General features: G+C 36.5%; 1 protein-coding gene across 7 annotated transcripts in view; it reads left to right on the top strand.

Moving 5' to 3' along the window:
- Positions 1–24,291, top strand: part of CEP135 (centrosomal protein 135) — a 78,014-nt gene extending 53,723 nt beyond the window's left edge. For 5 of the 7 annotated variants that reach the window (XM_057547354.1, XM_057547352.1, XM_057547356.1 and 2 more), the window contains 11 exons: positions 1,353–1,468; positions 1,543–1,697; positions 2,126–2,181; positions 4,330–4,498; positions 5,346–5,456; positions 5,742–5,927; positions 11,901–12,110; positions 13,242–13,444; positions 14,358–14,462; positions 16,759–16,869; positions 22,565–24,291. In XM_057547354.1, coding sequence (XP_057403337.1) covers positions 1,353–1,468; positions 1,543–1,697; positions 2,126–2,181; positions 4,330–4,498; positions 5,346–5,456; positions 5,742–5,927; positions 11,901–12,110; positions 13,242–13,444; positions 14,358–14,462; positions 16,759–16,858 — 1,411 coding nt within the window. In that variant the 3' untranslated portion in view covers positions 16,859–16,869; positions 22,565–24,291. The other 2 variants (XM_057547351.1, XM_057547353.1) reach the window with 2 other exon arrangements.
- Positions 24,292–25,553: the final 1,262 nt, after the last annotated feature.

Here is a 25,553-nt window from a genome sequence, read left to right as displayed (position 1 = left end):
TGATGTAGTAGAAAAACCTGGATATCAGGGTAGACTAAACTGGATTTATATGTTTTCTTTGCCTTAACAGCTTTGCCATCTTGAACACGTTATTAGTTATTTGTTTCTATAATATCGAGATAATGGTTCTAATTATGGAACTGTCCTAGGAATAAATGAGCTAATGTCTGTAAATTATCAGTACAGTGAATATTAGCTTTCTTTTTTCTCCACTCCGTGTAGTTATATCCCTCAGAGTAATAGCTGTAGCTTTTACAAGCAGCTTGAATACAGTGAGTCACCTGGACCTCACAGATGATTTTATGAAGTAAAATTGCTTGAACCAAGAATCTTTCTGACTTGGTTTTATTTGGTTGTGCAATTCTAAAGAAGTCAGCCTCACCTTGACTTCCCTCCCTGCCTCTGGGTCATCATTCACTTGCTATTAGAGCAGTCAGGGTCATGTATTTTGTGTTTCAGAATATCTCAGTGTTGCATGTAAAACTTCTTCATTTCTGTGGGAGATGTCCCATCTTACTAGTGGTTTCAGAATCCAACCTCCTCCCTATTAGGCAATTCTAAGCTAAGCCACCTTTAGTATCTTCTACTATCTCATCTTCAAACAAACCCTAAAAGGAACCTGTGGAAGTCCCCAGTAAATAGCCTAACGTGAGAGCCATGTTTTTCCAGCAAGGCCAGGCTAAGAATTCCTAGGCCAGGACTAAAAGCTTCCAAAGACCCTAGATGACATGAGAGCAAATTCTTGTTACTTCTGAAAAAAAGTTAATCTTACTGATCAGTAAAGGATTCGTCTGAAATTGTCTTTATTTTTGCTGTATGTCCTTTTTTTTTGCTCCCTGAAACCAGTCTTTAGTCTTAAATCCTCATTGCACTACAGTAAATACCTATTTCCCTGTTTACTATGACCTCCAGTTGACTACCTATCAAAAAAAGTCAGAATGTGAAGCAGAATTAAAAGCTTGCTGGTCAGGATGGTCAGGATCTTGAAGTGCTAGGCCATTCTGTAAAAACAAGACTTTTCCTTTGCCTTGACTATTGGAAATAGATTTTAAGAGAAAGAGGGTTGATATTAGGAAACTGAGAAAAGCTTTAAAACTACTAGGAAGCCTCTAGAAAAATGTATACAATTAATTTGATTTTTACACCATATTATTTTGAGGAAGATGGAACAGTTTTGAAGAAAGGAATAATATATATAGTATAATGCCCTTGATTATACTGGAAGAGCTTTAAAATAAGGAATAAAAGAAACTTTAAAAATAAGAAAAATATTTGTTAAGATCTTTCATTAAAAAAAATTATTTCTACCAGAGGTAAAGAATACCATTTGTTTTTGTCCACTGACTCTTTAGGCTAGTAAATGAGCAGCTACAGCGGTCACTTGAGGACTCTCAGCACCAACTTTCCATGAAAAGAAGTGAACTTGAATCAGCACAAGCACAAGTTAAAATACTGGAGGAAAAAATAGGTAAGTATTCTTAAATTTTGTTTTTGCTAATCCTAATTTACTTTGTCTAACAAACATTTCTTTTTCATTTATAGGTAAACTACACTTCAAGATGACTTCACAGAATGAAGAGGCTCATGTAATGAAAAAGACCATTGGTGTTATTGATAAAGAAAAAGACATTCTTCAGGAGACTGTAGATGAGAAGACAGAAAAGATTGCAAACTTGCATGAAAACCTAGCTAATAAAGTATGTGACTGTTAAGTAATGTTATCCAGCATCTGAACAGAAAAGCTTATTTTATTCTCTGTTTTAGATATGCAGTTCTTACTGCCTGTGTACAAGTTCCTAAGACCCAAGGCCGTATCTTCTAATGTGTTTAAATTTCATTTTATACCAGTAATTTGAATCTTTAAAAGTTCTATTTCTAGAATACAGTTTTATCATATATGATTATAGCAAACTCAAGGAACAATTCACATTCTTAGAGTGGGTAGAAATATGCCAATATATGAAATATAATTGGTACATGGAAATATGTTTACTTGGAGGTTTCTTTTATAACATAATTTATATAATTGGATTTAAACTATATAAATGTGACATTGTATCAATTCAAATGAAGACATTTCTATATGAATGGTTTAGAATCTTACATATTTTTATAATTTCTATAGGAAAAAGCTATTTCTCAGATGAAGATAACAGTCTCAGAGTATGAATCTTCTATGAAGTAAGTAATCAATGGAACGGCATCCAGCTTTTTTAGAAATTTTCAGTGAATGCAGCTTTATCTATTTGAATAGCAATCTGGCAATAGGAAAATTTCTTTTTCAGTTTTCCTATTTTTACCAGTATCAGTTATTTTCTCAGTTTCCTGCATGGAAATGTTATCCTCTTTAACTTTCTCCCTTCCTCTGTCATCCACATCTAAACAATTATGTCTTATTAATTATTCTTTTACATACCTACTTGCTCCTTATTTCTACTGTAATTACCCTGTGCAGGCCCTAATCATTAAAACTCAGATTACCCTAGTAGCCAGTGTTGAATTTATTCCACATCTAAACCTTTTTGAACATTGTTACAAGACTTTACATTTTATGTCTGGTCTCTCTACTTCAAGACAAAAGTCACTAATTGTATTTATTTTATACACCCTTACATATTATATAATAGTGGGGACTTAAACATTAAATAAGTGCCAATTGAATCATTTATGTTCTGCTCCTAACACTTGAAAGTCTTCTGTTTTTACTTGACTTTTAGAATAATAAATTTATTTTATGACTTTATTTGCACATAATGATTGGTAGAGATCTAAAATATCTGCTTCACCTAATCAGTATCTTAATGAAGTAGTTGTAATTTCTTTTTTTTAATTTTATTGCAGTATAGTTGATTTATAATGTGTTAATTTCTGCTATACAGCAAAGTGATTCAGTTATATATATATATTCTTTATCATATTCTTTTCCATTATGTTTTTTTTTGGTCTTTTTGGCTGCATTGGGTCTTCATTGCTGCGCGCGGGGTTTCTCTAGTTGCGGTGAGCGGGAGCTACTCTTCGTTGCGGTGCACAGGCTTCTCATTGTGGTGGCTTCTGTTGTTGCAGAGCACAGGCTCTAGGTGCGCGGGCTTCAGTAGTTGCAGTGCGTGGGCTCTAGGGCATGCGGGCTTCAGTAGTTGTGGCTCGCGGGCTCTAGAGCGCAGGCTCAGTAGTTGTGGGGCACGAGCATAGTTGTTCCGAGGCATGTGGGATCTTCCCGGACCAGGGATCGAACCTGTGTCCCCTGCATTGGCAGGCAGATTCTTAACCACTGCACCACCAGGGAAGTTTCCCATTATGGTTTATTATAGGATACTGAATATAGTTCCCTGTGTTATATAGCAGGACTTGTTGTTTATCCATTCTGTAATACTAGTTTGCATCTGCTAATCCCAAACTCCCAATCCTTCCCTCCTCCAGCCCCCTCCCCATTGGCAACCACAGTCTATGTCTGTGAGTCTGTTTCTGTTTCTTCGATATGTTCATTTGTGTCATATTTTAGATTCCACATATAAGTGGTACCATATGGTATTTGTCTTTCTCTTTCTGACTTATTCGTTTAGTGTGATAATCTCTAGGTCTCTCCATGTTGCTGCAAATGGCTTTATTTCATTCTTTTTAATGGCTGAGTAGTCTTCCATTGTATATATGTACCACATCTTCTTTATAGATTTCACTGTCAGTGGACATTTAGGTTGCTTCCATGTCTTGGCTATTGTAAATAATGCTGCTATGAACATAGGGGTGTGTGTATCTTTTTAAATTATAGTTTTGTCTGGGTATAGGCCCAGGTGTGGGTTTGCTGGATCATATGGTAACTCTCTTTTTAGCTTTTTAAGGAACCTCCATACTGTTCTCCATAGTGGCTGTATCAATTTACATTCCCACCAACAGTGTAGGAGGGTTCCTTTTTCTCCACACCCTTTCCAACATTTATTATTTGTAGACTTTTTAATGTTGGCCATTTTGACTGGTGTGAGGTGGTACCTTATTGTAGCTTTGATTTTCATTTCTCTAATAATTAGCAGTGTTGAGCATCTTTTCATGTGCCTATTGGCCATCTGCATTTCTTCTTTGGAGAAATGTCCATTTAGATCTTCTGTCCAGTTTTTGCTTGGGTTGTTTGTTTTTTTGTTATTGAGTTGTATGAGCTGTTGGTGTACACCCTTGTTGGTTGCATCATTTACAAATATTTTCTCCCAGTCCATAGGTTGAGTAGTTGTAATTTCTTGCATTCCTAGTATACTTAAATCAGAGTACAACAGTTTTTTTGTAAATGAACTAAATTTTCCAAAAAGCTTTCTTTATTATTGCTAACCACCCATGTAACAGCCACCTAAAGGAAACACTGATTAATCGGGACCGTGAGATAAGCAGCCTCCGGCGCCAACTTGATGCAGCTCACAAGGAACTTGATGAAGTAGGAAGATCTAAAGAAATGTCTTTTAAGGAAAACAGAAGATTACAGCATGATCTGGCTACAGTGGCAAGAGAAAACCAGGTATGAGCACAATGCATAAACTTTGATAGTTTTATAGTATACAGTTATACAATATATTCATTGTTTGCTAAATTTTAAAGCTCTAAATATGCTTTCTAAATTTTAATTATATAAATATCAACAACAAAAGAAATAATTCTTTAAGGAGAATAGTGTTTATAAGGGTATTTTAAAATGTGGTTTAGAATGCTGCGGTATATTACAGGGTGTCTAATGGGTACAACTGTAGTCCCCTCACCATTGTGGTCTTTGTTGCAAGAAATCCTGAAGCTGGGAGCATGGTGTTCTCTATGGCAGAAATCGGTGTTACCCTACTGGGTGAGGACCTCAGCATCACCCCCAGGGCAAAGTTGCTGTGTTTTAAAGACCCATGATAGATTTTAATTATTCATACTTACTTCCAGTGGCTTAGAGATATGCCTGCAAGTTAATTAATGAATAGTTTAGAATGGCAGATACTAAAAGGTATTGGTTTTGTTTGTGCTGGTTTATTAAAGGATTACACCAAGAAAACCAATGATTTTCTTATTTTAAATATTTTAAAAAATTATTCATTATAGAGCATATTGCTGATATATATTTTTTAAATGTCAACCCCTGAGCGTAGCTAGCCCTTAGTTTAAATACCAGATATGTGGTCACATATATTGTGGGAGATATATGGTAATATTTGGTTAAAAAGTCAAGATCAGTCAAGAAAAACATGTGAAAATAACAGTCAGGAACAGTTTTCCTTTTTTCCTACTCTCACTTATTCCCCAAATTCAGAAAGAGCTATTTGAACATGAATAGAACTCATTAGGTGCTACATTGATTTTAGATTTGTCTTCAATTTTCTGATTTATAGCAAATTTCATTGGAATTAGAAGCAGCAGTGCAAGAAAAAGAAGAAATGAAGAGTAGAGTTCATAATTACATAACTGAAGTGTCACGATGGGAGAGCTTAATGGCTGCTAAGGTGAAAAAACATTGTTTAGGTTGGACTTAAGACTGATTTTTTTTTTAACTTTTTCATGTTTCTTTATTCTGTCTCCTCTATTAGATATTAACATATGAAAGTGGAGATCTTGCCTACTGTCTTTGTATATTTTCTTACAGATCTTACTTAGTATAGTGTCTGCACAGATAGCTTATGCTTCCTAAATTAAAACAAAAATCCCAATGTGTGTATATGTTTATGACATGGGTATTCCAGTGAGTAATGATGACTAATTTAGAAACAATTTGATTGTGGTTAAACCAGGAAAGAGAAAATCAAGATTTGTTAGATAGATTTCAGATGCTTCATGACCGTGCTGAAGACTGGGAGGTCAAAGCCCATCAAGCTGAGGGAGAAAGCAGCTCAGTTCGACTGGAACTTCTTTCTATTGACACAGAGAGGAGACACCTTCGAGAAAGAGTGGAGCTACTAGAAAAAGAAATTCAGGAGGTAATATATTCATTGGTCTCGCACAGACAGAATTTAGTAAAACAGAAAACATTCAAAGGCACTTTATTGAAGTGAGGTTTAAGCATTGGTAAAAATCAAGTTCAATGGTAATCTGTTATTAATTCTGGTAATTTGCTTAGGAGAGCCCCATTACTTTTATATTGTAAGTAAAATATACATAATATATTGTATACATAATATACAAATATACATATACATAATATAAAATTTACCATTTTAACCATTTTTAAGTATACAGTGGCAATTAGTACATGCATATTGTTGTGCAACTATCACCACCATCCTTCTCCAGAAGTTTTTCATCTTCCCCAGTTAAAACTCTGTACCCATTAAATACTAACTCCCCATTCTCCCCTCCCCCAGCCACTGACAACCACCATTCTACTTTCTCTCTCTATGAATTTGACTACTCCATGTCCCTCTTATAAGTGGAGTCATACAATATTTGTCTTTTTGTGACTGAATTATTTTACTTAGGCCTAAGGTTCACTTAAATCTCAAGGTTCACCCATGTTGTAGCATGTGTCAGAATTTCATTCCTTTTTAAGGCTGAATAATATCCCATTGTATGCATATACCACAGTCTAAACATTCATCTGTCAATGAACATTTGGTTTGTTTCCTTCTCTGGCTATTGAAAATAATGCTGCTATGAACATGGATGTACAATATCTATTCGAGTCTTTATTTTCAGTTCTTTAGGATATACCCAGACATGGAATTACTGGATCATATTGTAATTTTATGTTTAATTTTTTTAATAACTACCATACAGTTTTTCACAGGAGCTGCACCATTTTACATTCCCACCTGCAATGTTAGGGTTCCAGTTTCTCCACATCTTCACCAGCACTTGTTATTTTCTGGGGTTTTTTGTTTTGTTTTTCTGTTTTAATAATGGCCATCCCAATGGGAGTGAAGTGGTATTTCATTTTGGTTTTGACTTGTATTTTCTTAATGATTAGTGATGTTGAGCATATTTTGTGTGTTTATTGGCCATTTGTGTATTTTCTTTGGAGAAATATCTATTCAAATCCTTTGCCTAGTTTTTTGTTTTTTTTTTTTTTAATTTTATTTATTTATTTATTTATGGTTGTGTTGGGTCTTCGTTTCTGTGCGAGGGCTTCCTCTAGTTGTGGCAAGTGGGGGCCACTCTTCATCGCGGTGCGCGGGCCTCTCACTATCGCGGCCTCTCTTGTTGCGGAGCACAGGCTCCAGACGCACAGGCTCAGTAATTGTGGCTCACGGGCCTAGTCGCTCCGCGGCATGTGGGATCTTCCCAGACCAGGGCTCGAACCCGTGTCCCCTGCATTGGCAGGCAGATTCTCAACCACTGCGCCACCAGGGAAGCCCCTTTGCCTAGTTTTTAATCAGGTTGTTTTCTGTTGTTGTTGAGTTGTAGGAATTGTTTGTATATTCTGGATTTCAATCCCTTATTAGATATGTGATTTGTGAATATTTTCTCCCATCTCATGGCTTACCTTGTCACTCAGTTTTATCCTTTGATGCACAGGAGTTTTAAATTTTGATGAAGTCCAATTTATCTGTTTTTTTCTTCTTGCCTGTATTTTTGGTGTCATATCTAAGAAATCGTTGCTAAATCCAACATAATGCAGCTTTTCCCCTGTTTTTTCTATGCGTTCTATAGTTTTAGCTCTTATGTTGAGGTCTTTGATCCATTTTGAGTTAATTTTTATACATGATATAAGGTAAGGTTCCAACTTCATTCTTTTGCATGTGGATTTAAATAAGCTTTTGTCATAAAGACAGTCTAATAAAAGTCTCTTAATAAAATTTTGAGTTTAGTTAAAATATAGGGACCCTAAATAAGCTAGATTGATACGGAACAGTTGGCTATTAGTTCTATTTTTGTTTTGTTTTGTTGGTATAGTATTGTAGTCGGTCTTTATTTTTTAGAAGAAAGTATTGATTATCTGTAGTGCGTAGAATTATGCACCCCCTCCCCCCCAAAATATATTTAGGTCCTAGCTCCCAGTACCTGTGAATGTGACCTTATTTGGAAATAGCATCTTTGCAGATTTAATCAAGTTAAAATGAGGTGGGCTTCCCTGGTGGTGCAGTGGTTGAGAATCCGCCTGCCAGTGCAGGGGACACGGGTTCAAGCCCTGGTCTGGGACGATCCCACATGCCGTGGAGCAACTAAGCCCGTGCGCACAACTACTGAGCCTGCACTCTAGAGCCCACGATCCACAGCTACTGAAACCTGTGCGCCTAGAGCCCATGCTCCGCAACAAGAGAAGCCACCGCAATGAGAAGCCTGCGCGCCGTAGCAAAGAGTAGCCCCCGCTCGCCGCAACTGGAGAAAAGCCCGCACACAGCAACGAAGACCCAACGCAGCCAAAAATAAATAAATAAATACTTTTTAAAAGGTTAAAATGAGGTGATACTGGGTAGGATGGACCCTAATCTGATAACTGGTGTCCTTGTAAAATAAGGGAGATTCAGACACAGAAGACACAGGGGAGAATGCCACATGAGGATAGAGGCAGAGATTGAAATGATGTGTCTACCAAGGCAAGGAACCCCAAGGATTGCCAGCAATCACTTGAGCTGGGAGAGAGGTGTGGAACAGGTTCTCCCTCAGAACCTCCAGAAGGAACCGATCCTGCTGACATCTGGATTTCAGACTTGTGGCCTCCAGAACTGAGAGGGAATACATTTCTGTTGTTTTAAGCTATCTAGTTTATGGTAATTTGTTATGGCAACGTTAAGAAACTAGTACAGATTTTGGTACCAGGAAGTGGGATGCTTTTGTAACAAACCTAAAAAGGGTCTTTGGAATTGGATACAGGCTGGAAGAGTAACGGGTACAGGCTGGAAGAGTTTTGTAATGGGTACAGGCTAGAAGAGTTTTGTAATGGGTACAGGCTGGAACAGTTTTGAGGTGCCTGATAGAAAAGTCTAGATTACCTTGAAAAGTTTGTAGGTAGAAAGATGGACATTAAAGGCAATTCTGGTGAGAACTCAGAAAAAAGGAGGAAAGCTGTAGAGAAAACTTCTATTATTTACAAAATACATAAATCGTCATGAATGGAATTTGTCCAGAAATAAGAATGTTTCTTCTAGTGAGGTCTCAGATGGAATTGAGGAACATGTTATTGGACACTGGAGAAAAGGTAATTCTTATTATAAAATGGCAGAGGACTTGGCTGAATTATGGTGTACTCTTAGGAAAGTAGAACTTACAAGTTATGAACTTGGATGTTTAGCTGAGGAAATTTCCAAGCACAGTATGAAAGGTGCAGCCTGGTTTCTCCTGGCTGCTTATAGTAAGATGTGAAGGAAAGAGGTAAATTGAAGAAGAAATTGCTAAGCAAAAAAAGAGCCGGGACTTGATGATTTGGAAAAGTCTTAGCCTATCCAGATAGCGTGTTCCGGAAGCCGAGAGCGTGTTCAGGGCTGAGAGTGTGGCTAGGCAAAGAGAGTAGGTGAGTGACTCATAGATCCAACCAATCACCTCAGCAGAAACACTGCCAGCTTGGGCTGAAAGAGACAGAAACAGGATAAAAGGAAAGAAGGCTAAACTTCTTGGATCCTACTAGCAGAAAACAGGCCACTAGAGTTATGGACATATGTTCTCCTTCAAGAAAAGGGAAGAATGAAGGTGGCTCAGAGATCAGCAGGGCTGTCAAGGGCGGCTCAAAAGCTGGTGGACCTGCTACGCTACCATGGGCCCAGGGGACTGGGCTATTTCTTCCTTGATTCCAGAAGGCAGCGCCACTGCCACTGTGAGCCAAGAGATGGGGCTATACCTGAGAGCTGAGAAGGTGGGGCTGCCCTAGCAGGTCCAGAGGACAGAGTATCAAGACACAGATAATTATTTTTAGGCCTTGAAATCTAATGGAATTTGCCCTACTTGGCTGCAAGCTTACTTTGGACTAGTAACTCCTTTATTCCTTCTATTTTCTCCCTTTCAGCATAGGACCATTTTATGCCTGTTCCACCATTTTATTTCAGAGGGAGGTAACTTGTTTTCTAGTATCACAGATCCTTGGAAGGAGAGGAATTTTGCCCCGGGAAGGACCATACCCAGAGTCTTACCCATTCTGATTTAGATAAGATTTTGGACTTAGAGTTGATGCTAGAATGTTGGAATAGAATGAATATATTTTGCACATGGGAAGGACATGAATTTGGGGGAGCCAGAGAGTTGATAGAATTATGGCCCCCCCGAAATATATTGAAATGCTAACCACCAGAACCTGTGAATGTGACCTTTTTGAAAATAGGACCTTTGCAGGTGTAATCAATTTAAGATGAGGTCACACTGGACTAGGGCAGGCCATAACCCAATGTTTGGTATCCTTATGAGATAAGAGAAATCTGGACACAGAAGACACAAGGAGAATGTCAAGTGAAGATGAAGGCAGAGATTGGAGTTATGTGTCTACAAGGCAAGGAACACCAAGGATTGCCAGCAATCACCAGAAGTTTGGAGAGAGGCATGGAACAGATTCTCCCTCAGAACCTCCAGAAGAAGCCAACTCTGCCAGCATCTAAATTTCAGACTTGTAACCTCCAGAATTGTGAGGGAATAAATTTCTGTTGTTTTAAGCCACCCAGCAATTTGCAATAATTTGTTACAGCAGTCGTAGGAAACGAATACACTATTTCTGTAAGTTTTTCTGTTAAGAGTATAATAACTAAAGGAATGTTTTTCAACCTTCAAAATAGTTCTCAGGAGAAACTATTCTTTAGTTCTTTTGTTCTTTGTCATTGTTCATGTTCTTATGTGATATATAAAATTGACTTACATATTTATATTTCTTTGGGGGAATTTTGATTAATTAATTCATTAATATTTGGAAAATCCAAGTACTTTTCTACAATTGTTGAAATTTATTAAATCTTCAAAGCAGTGTATTAGATTTTTAATGTTGATTCATTTTAGTAAAACTTGTTTAATAATTTAATTTTCAAATGTGGAATTCTTCCTAAATTCTAGAAGTAGAGTTTATATCTGTTTGTATTTATCACTCACATTTTAAATTGTGAAAAATTTTAAATGTGCATTACTCAGGGCTTCCCTGGTGGCGCGGTGGTTAAGAATCTGCCTGCCAGTGCAGGGGACATGGGTTTGAGCCCTGGTCCAGGAAGATCCCACATGCTACGGAGCAACAAAGCCCGTGCACCACAACTACTGAGCCTGCGCTCCAGAGCCTGCAAGCACAACTACTGAAGCCTGTGTGCCACAACTACTGAAGCCCGTACGCCTAGAACCCATGCTCCGCAACAAGAGAAGCCACTGCAATGAGAAGCCCGCGCACCGCAACAAAGAGTAGCCCCCTCTCGCCGCAACTAGAGAAAGCCCACGTGCAGCAATGAAGACCCAACGCAACCAAAAATAAATTAATTAATTAATTCTTTTTTTTTAATGTGTATTACTTTAGGAAAGAAGTGTTTATCAGTATTTCAAATTTTGCTCGTTATTTCAGTTATTAAAAATCTTATAAAGTAGTATACTATTATTAGGTTAAATTAAATTTAAATATGACTTTAGGTATATAGTTTTAAAGCAAACTCCATTTTTGAAATTCAGAATTTAAAGGCAATTGAGGAGTGATAAGTATATATGTTACTTTAAAAAGCATTATTATAACAAAGAGTTTATAAAGGAAAAATTTAATATGACTTCAAAGATCTCTCATGTTCACAACCCTAAAGCAGTAATTTTCATCTTTGCATCTTCCAAATATATACATGAGGTACTTAGTTACCATGATTAATAATTAAACACAGTATTTTTTTAAGCATTAAATAGGCCATCTTTAAATAGCAGACAACTTCCTGAGAGTATCTTAAAATTGCAAAATTTTTAAAATTGCAAAAATTGGCTTTTATAGTTTTATAAAGTGACGTTGTAGCTACACAGATTCAAACCTTTAAAATTGCTGGGTTACTTTAACTTTGTACCTGTTTTCTTATTTTCAGCACATAAATGCACATCATGCTTATGAATCTCAGATCTCATCGATGGCAAAAGCCATATCTAGATTAGAAGAAGAGCTGAGACACCAAGAAGATGAGAAAGCAGCAGTATTAAATGATGTGTCGTCTCTCAGAGAACTTTGCATTAAGCTTGATTCAGGCAAAGATATTATGACCCAGCAATTGAATTCCAAAAACCTTGAATTTGAGAGGGTAAGAACTTAAAAGATAATATTGTAGCATATTGTTTTTTTTATATATAAATTTATTTATTTACTTATTTTTGGCTGTATTGGGTCTTCATTGCTGCACGCGGGCTTTCTCTAGTTGGGGCGAGCAGGAGCTACTCTTCGTTGTGGTTCATGGGCTTCTCATTGCAGTGGCTTCTCTTGTTGCAGAGCACGGGCTCTAGGCGCATAGGCTTCAGTAACTGTGGCACGTGGGCTTCAGTAGTTGTGGCTCACAGGCTCTAGAGCACAGGCTCAGTAGTCGTGGCACATGGGCTTAGTTGCTCCACGGCATGTGGGATCTTCCCGGACCAGGGCTCAAACCCGTGTCCCCTACATTGGCAGGCGGATTCGTAACCACTGCGCTACCAGGAAGTCACAGTAGCGTATTGTTTTATTCAGCCCTACTCTAATTTGACTACTACATTCTTTGTTGAGGTTTCTTTGGCAAACATGATGATAAAATTAGGTGCTGTTTTGAAGCAAATGGGTATTTAGGAGAATACAAGTCTTCTAATTATAGAATAGGAACATATCCCAATACATTCTTTCTCTGTTTAAAAATAAGACTTATATGAAGAATTGAGCAGTTCATTCCTTTCTAAGTGGAATATTTTTCCTGATAAAAATCTTACTTAATTTTAAAAGTCGAGTTAACTGGAACGTCCCATTCCCAAACTGAAGCATTACTTTGAACAACCCAATGTGTGTTTTTAAACATGGGTGTTTCCAGTTTTCACTCATTTAGTAGTAACTTTATTTTCAGGTACTGAGAAGCTTCAAGACTGGTTTGACTATGTAATCAGAATATACATATTTAATAAACCAGAAGGGCCTCCTTACTGATAGGGTGGCCACATTTTAGGATTTTATGTTAATTACCCTCTCTTGACAAGATAACACGAAAGAAAACTATTTGAGGGTTGGGATAGGTCTTTGCTAAAAAATAGCAAAGATTATTTTGAAAATAAGATGTTTTTCTTATATGTGAAAAGTATTACAGAATCTTTAATCAGTACCCAAAATGAAGCAACTGATGTGTGTATAGCTCTGCAGATAATTTTTCAGAGTAAGTCTAAAATTATACTGAAGTAATCTTGCTTTGTTTTTCTTGTAGGTTGCAGTGGAATTAGAAAATGTAAAATCAGAATCAGAGCTGTTAAAAAAACAACTGTCAAGTGAGAGACATACAATTAAAAACCTTGAATCATTGTTGGCTACAAATAGAGATAAAGAATTTCATTCCCATTTAACCTCCCACGAGAAGGATACAGAAATTCAGCTGCTTAAAGAGAAGTTAACCCTTTCAGAAAGCAAATTGTAAGCGTCATGAATCAACTTATGTGAGGAAAATAGCTTGTCACAAATAATTTTTCAATATGAATAATTTTTTATAGATTTGTAGCATAAAACAAATGATAGAAAAATAGTGGAGGAACCAAAAAATTTTTTTTCGAAGTGTTGGGGGAGTGGGGGATGGGAGTGCAAAGCAAAGTATTTGATTACATGGCCGCTGCTTTGGGAAACTCAGGGGGTTTAGCTCAGAAGAAACATCATGTTTGGGGGTGTAATTTGTATATGTTCTCCACAGAGGTGGTATCCGTGGAAGTGAACGAGTGGACTTTAGAAAAATACCTAAATTTGAGGAATGAAGAGAGAAGTCAGCGAAGGGGAGAGCATTTCAGAATGGGGAGAGTTGGCTGTGTTTCATGCTGTGGATTAGGAAAAAGGACTTTGAAAAGACCATGAAATTTGACCCTCATAAGGATATTGATTACCTTTTAAGAGATTGATGATGGAGAAGTTTGGACATATTTTTGGAAGAAGGGAGGAAACACAGTGTAGATAGTATGAGTGGAATAATTAACTTTTAAAAGGTATTAGAAATATATCTCTTTCTGAGGTAGGAGTCAAGAAAGAGCCAATAAAGATACTTTACTTTTTGATGTTACAATTCATGTCTCCTCACATTTGTATCTCCAGCATTGTTGCAGCGCCTAGCACATACTAGAAGCTCAGTAAATGTTCGTTAAATAAATGAGATGAATGAAAAAGAAAACTTTGTGATAGAAGCTCCAGACGTTTATGGAATTATTGTTGAAAAGTCTTCTCTTTTTTTCATCCTTATATGTCACCTCCATTTGTATTTATTAATAACAAAAACAAAAATCCATAGCACTTGATGCTATAAAACAGAATATTATTTATTTGATTTTCTAAATTTGTTTTTAAGAAATAGTCAAAGCCGGGAAAACACCATGCTTCGGGCCAAAATGGCACAATTACAAACAGATCTTGATGTTCTGAAAAGGCAGATTTCAACTGAAAGATATGAACGGTAAGAATATATTTTTAGCGTTGAACAGCGTTTTTATTTATTCCCTATTCTATTACAAAAGGATTTAATATGGCTTACAAATAGCAAACTTTTCTTAGCATTAATATGTAAAATAAGTTTCGTTGGTAATTCTTCCTAAAAAGGCAACAAGTGTTGTAGAAGATAATATCCCCACAGTAAAGTAGCAAGTATTGTATAAATGTTTGCTGTAGCATTCCTCAGGGCAAAATTAGGGCATTATTTCAAAGGATATAGTTAGGGAATCAGCAAGCTAGTAAGGATTCTACAAGAGCCCAAAACATTATGGTCCAATAGGAAATTCCAAATACAAATCGTCGTAAAAGCGATGATGCTGATGATCTCAAGGGCACTTAACAAATATATGCCAGATACTATGTATGTATCTGATTAATCCTATTAACTATCTATTATTGTGCCTATATTATTATTAGAAACTAAGGTCACGCAAATAGTAAATAGCAGAGCCAAGACTAAAATCCAAACAGGTTTGTCTAATTTTAAAGCCTGTGCTCTTAATTTTTTCAGTATATTCCCTACAGCTTAGGAATTTTCATAGTCACTTATATTTCAGTTCATTTGCTTTATTATGTTGAAAATTTTAATCTCCAAGTGTTACAAACAGGAATGAGACCTGCTTTAACAGTGAAAATCCAAGTCTAATTTGTGAATCAATTTGTCAATTTACTTTTCTTCCATTTTTCTTTCCTACTGTATTAATAGCATAGGCATCAGCATTCCTAAGATTTCATTCTCAAATAGTGGTCAGATTGCTTATTTAGGTCAATATTTTGAGTTCTCTAATCTTATTCTTAACCATTTGCTTCAAAACTTTTAAGTGATGTGCAATTTGGATTATAGATGGAATTTGCTAGGAAATCAATATTTGTGATTTCAAAGAGAAATGAAGCCTGAGGTTGCATCAGTGTCATGAAAGCAGTGTTGTTAATTTCTTGTACTTTAGAAGATCTATTTTCTGAAATAGATCTATATGTGTAATGATTTCTATATGTGTAATGATTTTCATTTATTAATGACAACTGAAATTCTCTTCAATTCAAGGGTCCTAAATCAAGCTCTCTGTTGCCTAGGGTTATAGACTCCCTTAATTCTCCTTTTTCCTTGCCCCTGGTCCCCAAAGAAACCTTGACCCACATGACCATGTCTTTCCTTCTCTTTACCATGCAACTAGATCATGCATTTTTAAAGGGGCAGTATTGTCACTGCAGGGAACAATATGGATTCTTGGGGAAGAGAGAATGGCAAAGAAACCTTAGGTATTACAGTGATTTATGGCCCTCCGAAGGGCCACAGTATATTAACAGTGTATCTGTGTATTAAAATCTGATGTATTAAAATTGGACGGAGGGGGAATAATTTGGGGAGGGGCATCTAAAAAAGTTTTTTTAGGGGATTATAATGAAAAAAGTTTGTGAAGCACCCATCTAGGTAGAAATCCTAGGTACTGAAGAGCTCAAGTCAGAAAGTCTGGGTCAGGGACTGTGAATAGCCCACAGTAGAGGTGGCAACACAGTCATCATGCTTTGTGGGGCAAACCCAGACATAGCAGAAAGTAGATTATTTTACTTCTAACATTTGGGCGTTTTGAGACAGGAAGAAGGAAGAGGACTAGATTTATGTGCAAGAAGAGGTGGGAAAGGTAGGGGCAGAGAGGGGAACCAACCAACTTTGAAAATCTATATTCAGAGGGGCTTTGAACAATCTCTTAAAGTACATATTCCTTTAATTGAAATCTTTTATCCTCAACTTAAAAATGATATAAAGACATAGGATTTATTTATTTGTTTGCTTGTTTGTTTATGGCTTCATTGGGTCTTCGTTGCTGCGTGGGCTTTCTCTAGTTGCGGTGGCAAGCAGGGGCTACTCTTCATTGAGGTGTGCAGGCTTCTCAATGCAGTGGCTTCTCTTGTTGTGGAGCATGGGCTCTAGGCACGCAGGCTTCAGTAGTTGTGGCACATGGGCTCAGTAGTTGTAGCTCACGGGCTCTAGAACGCCGGCTCAGTAGTTGTGGCGCACGGGCTTAGTTGCTCCACGGCATGTGGGATCTTCCTGGACCAGGGCTCAAACCTGTGTCGCCTGCATTGGCAGGTGGATTCTTAACCACTGTGCCACCAGGGAAGTCCCTACAAAGGATTTAAATTTAGTAGAAATAGTAATTAATCAATTGAGTAGAAATTACTTAACTAATAACAATAACAGGACCTTTTATTTGTTTACCACTTTTTGGTATAATCTCTTATTTTGTCTTTATTGACAGAGAACGAGCAATCCAAGAGATGCGTCGGCATGGTCTTCGCACACCACCCCTTAGTTCTACTCTGAAGTCTCCTTTACATTCTCCTGAACATATAGACTGATTATCAGAAAGGTATGCGTGTAACACCAAGTACAAGCAAAACTTATCTCTGGTTATAAAAATTACAAGAGTTGTTTTCTGTGTGGGGGGAGAGGAGATTGCCTATAAAGGTGGTAGGGAACTTTCAGAGGTAATGGAATGTACTGTATCATGGTGGTGATGGTTACATGGGTGTATACAATTGTAAAAATTCGTTGAACTGAACGTTTACAGTCCATGTATTTTATTGTACATAAATTATACCTTAATTAAAAAAGAGAAGACATCTGGGGACTTCCCTGGTGGTCCAGTGGTAAAGAATCTGCCTTCCAATGCAGGGGACGTGGGTTTGATCCCTGATCGGGGAACTAAGATCCCACATGCCGTGGGGCAACTAAGCCCGTGCACCACAACTACTGAGCTCGCGCTCCTCAGTGAGAGCCTGGGTGCCACAAACTACAGAGCCCACGCGCTCTGGAGCCTGCGCACCACAACTAGAGAGAGAAAACTCACGCACCACAACTAGAGAGAAGCCCACGCGCCGCTACAACTAGAGAGAAAACCTGCACGCCACAACTAGAGAGAAGCCCACGCGCCACTACAACTAGAGAGAAAACCTGCACGCCACAACTAGAGAGAAGCCCACGCGCCACTACAACTAGAGAGAAAACCTGCATGCCACAACTAGAGAGAAGCCCATGCGCCACTACAACTAGAGAGAGAAAACCCACGCACCACAACTAGAGAGAAGCCCACGCACTGCAAGGAAGAGCCTGCACGCCACAACGAAAGATCCCGCATGCCTCAATGAAGATCCCACATGCCGCAACTAAGACCCAATGCAGATTAAAAGAGAGAGAGAAGACATCCACAACAAAAATTAAATGACAATATGAGATATCACAGGGTAATATTTGATGAAGTGCCAAACTCAAGGCACAAATAACAGATAGTGAAAGTATGGACAAAGACATAGAAAATATTACTTAATATTGAAAGCTAGATATTTTTAAATAAATTATAATATACATACAGAAAAGTGCTATATCATAGGTTATGCAGCTCAATGAATTTTTACAAACTGAACACACCTATGCAACCTGCACCCGGATCAAGAAACAAAATATGACCTCTCTTGGGTGTCCTTCTGGTCATAAGCCTTACTCTAAAAGTAACTGTCTCGGTTATTAAAAGCATAGATTTCTTTTGTCTGTTTCTGGACATTTTATAAATGAAATCATATATTTCTGGCTTTTTTTCTCAATAGTACCTTTGTGACATTCATCCATACTGCTGTGTACTCGTAGATGGTTCAGTCTTGTTGCTGTAGAGTATTCCATTATGTGAACATACCACAGTCCATTTACTCTTTCTGTTTTTGATGGGCATTTGATAATTTCCAGTTTGGGCTATTACAGATGGAATTATGATGAACATTCTAGTACCTTATGTTGGCGAACAGATGTGTGCATTTCTTTTGGGTATACACTTAGGAGTGAGATTGTCAGGTCACTGGACATGCATGTGTTTGAGCTTGAGTAGCTATGGTAAGTCAGTTTTCCAAAATGATTGTAAAGAGCTAGGACACATTTGGCTGAGGCAGGATCAAAGTGATGTGCTCATTCATTGGAGATGGGAGTGAATGGGAAAGAAGCATGTCAGACCCAGGGTTTGAAAAGTAGATGACTGAAAAATGCAGGCTTATTGACAGAAATAGTAAAGTCAGTCCTTTTAAAAATTATTCATTTTTTGGCCTCTCTGAATAGAATTTTATAGGAGATAATTAAGCATTTCCTTGGTGACTTCAGAATCCTCCTAAGAGTATTAGCTATGTTCTATTCTTTAATATACTGATGCCCCAGGGTTTATTGGTATTTGTAGGGCCTATGTTTAAATGATTCCTGATTGCTGTGCTTTTGCTCTTGTGTTTGTTTATTTGATTAAAACATTTGTTTTCCTCTTTCATTTTGAGGACCACTTCCTAGTGCTGGCAGCAGTCACTGTGTCCTCACAACTTCTAAGCTGCTGCATTAATTTGAATGTGATTAGATGGAGGTTCTGCTTCTCATTATAAAGCCTCTTGGCAGTTGTGACACAAGCATTTTTTTCATGCTTGATTCACAGCTGCATTTTAGATCAAGGTTTGGTAAACTAGGCCCTATAGGCCAAATCCACACCACTGCCTATTTTTGTAAATTAAGCTTTATTAAGCCACACCCATTTGTTTACATATTGTCTCAGACTGCTTTTCTGCAGTGGCAGAATTAGGTAGTTGTGGCAGAGACCCTGTGGCCCACAAATCTGAAATATTTATTTACTAACTGGCCTTTCACATCACATAGCCCCTGGAAAACTTATCTGTATACTCGTGAGATAATAAGAGTGAAAAAGCAAGTAACTCCTTAGTTTATGAAAAGAGGCTTGACTCCCAGGGATCCCCAAACTATACTTTAAGAACCACTGATCTAGAACATAGTGGTTTCCAGCAATCTCTAAAGCTGTAATGAATTAGAAAACTTTTTTAAATTATGATAAAATATATATAACATGAACTTTGCCTACTTTTTTTTTTTAAGATTTTTTTGATGTGGACCATTTTTAAAGTCTATTGAATTTGTTACAATATTGCTTCTGTTTCATGTTTTGTTTTGTTTTTTTTCTGACCAGGAGGTGTGTGGGATCTTATTTCCCTGACCAGGGATGGAACCCACACCCCCTGCATTGGAAGGCGAAGTCTTAACCACTGGACCACCAGGGAAGTCCCTGAACTTTGCCTTCTTAACTATTTTGTAAAGTGTACAACTCAGTGGCATTAAATTCACAATGTTGTACAACCATCACCACTATTTCCAGAATTTTTTATCACCCAAACAGAAACTCTGTATCTATTAAGCAATAACTCTCCAGTCCCCTGTCTTCACTTCCCTGCCCCTGATAACCTCTAATCTACTTTCTATCTCTATAAATTAGCCTACTCTAGATATTCATATAAGTGAATTTATACAATATTTGTCTTTTTGCACCTAGCTTATTTCATTTAGAATAATGTCTTCAGGGTTCATCTGTGTTGTAGCATGTATCAGAACTTCATTCCTTTTCATTCCTGAATGATATTCCTTTGTGTTTATACCACATTTTGTTCTTTTGTTCATCAGTTGATGGACACCTGGGTTGTTTTCATCTCTTAGCTATTGTGAATAATAGTGCTATGAACATTGGTGTACAAGTATCTCTTTTACTCTGTTTTAATATCTTTTGGGAGTACCTAGAATTGCTGGGTCATAAGGTAATTCTGTGTTTAACTTTTTGAATACCTGCCAAACTTTTTCCACATGACTGTACCATTTAACATTCTCACCAGCAGTCTAAGAGTTCCAGTTTTCCAAGTCCTTGTCAACACTTGTTATTTTCCATTTTTTATTATAGCCATTCTAGTAGATGTATATTAGAAAATGTCTACAACTGTTAACAAATTCCCAGAGTATCCTAATGATGTTGTTAATTGGTAACACATTTCCATTCATATTTTCTAACGTTGTCACCAAAACTAATTTTATGGGATTTCCCCATGAGTACCCAGAAATGAATATGAAATATTCATATCAAGCCATATTTACAGTGTCTCTCATAGTTAACATATATAATCCAGTTTTGCTTTTACTGTTTTGATTATTGCATCTAAAAAATGCTCACTGAGGGCTTCCCTGGTGGCGCAGTGGTTGAGAATCTGCCTGCCAATGCAGGGGACGCGGGTTCGAGCCCTGGTCTGGGAAGATCCCACATGCCACGGAGCAACTCGGCCCGTGAGCCACAATTACTGAGCCTGCGCGTCTGGAGCCTGTGCTCGGCAACGAGAGACCGCGATAGTGAGAGGCCCGCGCACCGCGATGAAGAGTGGCCCCCACTTGCCGCAACTAGAGAAAGCCCTCGCACAGAAACGAAGACCCAACAAAGCCATACATACATACATACATACATACATAAAAAGAATGTAAGCAGACAAGAATAGCATTAAAAAAAAAAAAATGCTCACTGAGACAACATAAAATACAAAAGTATAAAGAAGATAACCAAAATCACTTTTCTTTACATTTTTTTTATTGGAGTAAAACATACATAAGGTCAAATTTATCATTTTAACCATTTTTAAGTGTACATTTCTCTGGCAGTTAGTACATTCACACTCTTGTGCAAAAATCATCTCCACCATCAATCTCCAGAACTTTTTCATCTTCCCCAGCTAAAACTCTGTACCCATTAAACACTAACTCCCCATTCTCCCCTTCCCCTAACCTCTTGGAATCACCATGACAATTTCTGTCTCTATGAATTTGACTATTCTTTGTACCTTAAGTAAGTGGAATCATGCAGTGTTTGTGTTTTTGTGACTGACTTATTTCATTTACTATAATGTTTTCAAGTTTTATCCATGAGGGAGGGAGTATGTGTCAGAATTCCCTTCCTTTTTGAGGCTGAATATTATTCCATTCTATGTATATAACACACTTTGTTTATCCATTCATCACTTGGGTTGCTTCCACCTTTTGGCTGTTGTGAAAATGCTGCTGTGAACATGGATGTACAAATCAAAATCACTTTTAATCCTACAACCCAGAGAAAATAGCAATTAGCCATTTGGTATACTCCCTTCTTTTAAAAAAAAAAAAAAAAGGTTTATTTATTTATTTTTTTAACTTTATTTATTTATTTATTTTGGCCGTGACATGCGGCATGCAGGATCTTTGCAGGATCTTAGTTCCCCAATGAGGGATCAAACCCGTGACCCCTGCATTGGGAGGGGAGCACGGAGTCTCAACCACTGGACCACCAGGGAAGCCCCTACTCCTTTCTTATGTTTAATTTATAATAAATATACACACAAGCATAGACATACATGTATAATTCTAATAGAAATCATACTCAAAATAGTTTTCATCAGTTTTTTTGTTTTGTTCTGTTCTGTGAGGGGTTTTCCCCTTAATATAGTTGCATGCATTTATTCTTATCATTAAAAGCATTTTCAAAAATGCCATTTTAAAATAGTGATTTAACAGTTCGTCACATGGATATTCCATGAATTATTTAATCATGCTCCTCTTATGGAACGTATATTGATAGTTTGTTTCCAACTTTTTTTTCTTATAAACAATGTTTTACATCAGTATTTGACAACCTGTCTGATAATTTCTTCTTACGTATGTCTTCCTCGGTATAGAAAAAAATAATTACTTTCTCAGTGTTTCCATTGTGTGATTTTTTATATTTTAATGTCTGTGTTTTTTAATTGGGAGGGTGGTTAGATAGCACATAAGGTCAGAATAGGTGGAAAAATATTTGACTATCCCTAACATGCTATTTTAAGACTCAGACAACATAATTTACAGTACTTGTTTGCAATTTTATGAAACCTATACATCATAGTATCCCTTCTTTTGAGCGATTTTTCTCAATTAACATTCTATGTTACCCCTTCTTTTCACTGTGTATCATTCTTTTAGTACTCATATACTTTGATGTGCTTTTGTATAATAGTTTAAAGGGAATATCTTTTCCCTTTAAATATAGAACAATACTTCTTGACTATTAACTATAATTTGATTGTGGGCAAAGGTTTTATTAGAGATTATAATTTCAGTTAAAACATTACTGAATTGCAGTTTTTCGTGAAAGTACTGAGTAATTTTATCATTTTTTGCTTAATCCACCTTTCCCCTCCCCCCTTTTTCAGAATGATGGCTTTCAGTGAGTTGGCTATATGGATTTTTTTAAAGGACAAACAGTAATGAAATATTTGAAGCACTTGTTCCTGAAAATTATGAACATTGACGCAAATTCTACCTCTGTCAACTTTTATTTAAATCAGTGAATATTTATGTAAAAATTTGGTTTAAAAGAGCTATATCCATGTGTATATTTTCATATATATGACAGAACAGAATATGTATGAATAGTGCTAATGTTATATCTGTATTTTTATTATTCCTGACTTAAATTACTTCTCAAAATGTGTTTATACTATGAATTAATATGATGTATTACTCACATTATCCTTTAATAATCTTTTTCTTAATGAGCCATGATATATGTATGTAAATATTCTAGTTTCCATGCCTGTGTTTATAACCCATATCTTTAATACATTCACAAGGGATGATCAACTTTGATGCTATGCTGTCATGTTTAACTTTTTCCTTCTAAATGTAAAATTAATTATGCACCAATATGCCATCTATCATTGAGGGGACTATATTCAGGTCTATTCTTATAATAGCAAAGGTCTTGATAAAATAATGGTTGCCCTATATAATTTGATATTGCCAACTAGAAGAACTGTGATAGAAAAGATACATTCATATATTGTATACAATATTATACTATTTTGGCTATCACATGGACTCTTCACATACTATAAATGCTATTAAAATTAAACTAAAAGCTGTATTTAGAATTTTGTAAAATGACAGAACAGAAATTTGGGATATTTTTCAGTAAATAAAATTTCTCACTGTACTAATCTAAAATTTGAATACAAAAATATCAATATATGGGGTAAATACAGTAAAACATTTTGTTAAAATTCCACTATACATTCAGTAATATCCAGTTTTTTGCTTCTAAACCTGTGTGGTGTAATTTATCAGTCTTCCAGAATAGTATGTAAACACTGACCTGTTGTGGCATATTAAATAGAAAACAGCTTTTTACAATGAATTTTCAAAGTTGTAACTTTAAAGGATTTAGATATATACAGATATTAATAAAAGAACAAAAGTACAAAATAGATTGTCATAAAAAAACTAATCGTATTTAAACCATACACATTTAAAGAAAATCCTGTTCTTAATAGATTTCATTATGATCGAAAAAGAATAACTTAAAAACTAGCATTGGAAAATGGAAGACCAATTATTTATGATACATTTTATTTCCTCCTGTGGTTTAATAAAGTGGAGTTTGTGTGTGAGTGTTTGTGTGTACCTGGGGGTGGGCAGTGCTCTTTTTCTAAAACTAATATTCCTTATATGTTCTCATTATGCCCTTTGCAGTAATTAAGTGTGTATTTGGTGTGATGTGGCTTACTTTTTCACCATCTATGTAATTTTATGTATTCTATCTCCTGTGTGTGAATTCGTGTATTACAGCAAAATACAATAGAAATGGGACTATTTACAATGTCATATGGAAAATCTTTTAATAAATATATGTAAATAAAATTTAAAAATTTGTCCCCACCTTTTCCCCAAAGCAACAGCAAGGCATATTTTGTTAGATATTTTATTTTTAATGTTTCTATAATTAAAAAATGTATAGTTTGCCATAATTGTTATTTTCATAACCATGATACAATTTTTTAAAGTAGTTTTATCTTGAAATACTGAATGTTCTGACCTTTTATAGATGTTTTTAATTTGTTCTAAATAATTTTAAATTATGGAGCTTGACATAGATTTTCCAATAAACTTTCCAGTCAATTTATTTTCTTTCTTACAAATAATTTTGTATAATGGTAGCAATATTCTTAATTCTAAAGTTAAGTATAATTTATTCAAATCAAATTTTATCATGGTGGGATATGGAGAAGTCTCTGAACTCAGATTCCAGGTACTTTCTTTTTTTTTTTTTTTTAACATCTTTATTGGAGTATAATTGCTTTACAATGTTGTGTTAGTTTCTGCTGTATAACAAAGTGAATCAGCTATATGTATACATATATCCCCATATCCCCTCCCTCTTGCATCTCCCTCCTACCCTCCCTATCCCACTCCTCTGGGTGGTCACAGAGCATGGAGCTGATCTCCCGGTGCTATGCGGCTGCTTCCCACTAGCTATCTGTTTTACGTTTGGTAGTGTATATATGTCCATGCCACTCTCTCACTTTGTCACAGCTTACCCTTCCCCCTCCCCATATCCTCAAGTCCATTCTCTACATCTGCATCTTTATTCCTGTCCTGCCACTAGGTTCGTGAGAACCTTTTTTTTTTTTCAGATTCCATATATATGTGTTAGCATATGGTATTTGTTTTTCTCTTTCTGACTTACTTCACTCTGTATGACAGACTCTAGGTCCATCCACCTCACTACAAATAACTCAATTTCGTTTCTTTTTATGGCGGAGTAATATTCCATTGTATATATGTGCCACGTCTTCTTTATCCATTCGTCTGTCGATGGACACTTAGGTTGCTTCCATGTCCTTTTAATTGTAAATAGAGCTGCAATGAACATTGTGGTACATGACTCCTTTTGAATTATGGTTTTCTCAGGGTATATGCCCAGTAGTGGGATTGCTGGGTCGTATGGTAGTTCTATTTTTAGTTGTTTAAGGAACCTCCATAATGTTCTCCATAGTGGCTGTATCAATTTACATTCCCACCAGCAGTGCAAGAGGGTTCCCTTTCCTCCACACCCTCTCCAGCATTTATTGTTTGTAGATTTTTTGATGATGGCCAACTGGCACAAAAACAGAAATACAGATCAATGGAACAGGATAGAAAGCCCAGAGATAAACCCACACACATATGGTCACCTTATCTTTGATAAAGGAGGCAAGAATATACAATGGGGAAAAGACAGCCTCTTCAATAAGTGGTGCTGGGAAAACTGGACAGCTACATGTAAAAGAATGAAATTAGAACACTCCCTAACACCATACACAAAAATAAACTCAAAATGGATTAAAGACCCAAATGTAAGGCCAGACACTATAAAACTCTTAG

This window comes from Balaenoptera acutorostrata, chromosome 5 (genome assembly GCF_949987535.1).
Source record: "Balaenoptera acutorostrata chromosome 5, mBalAcu1.1, whole genome shotgun sequence".
Taxonomy (NCBI): Eukaryota; Metazoa; Chordata; class Mammalia; order Artiodactyla; family Balaenopteridae; genus Balaenoptera; species Balaenoptera acutorostrata.
This window is presented reverse-complemented; position numbering and strand designations above follow the sequence as displayed.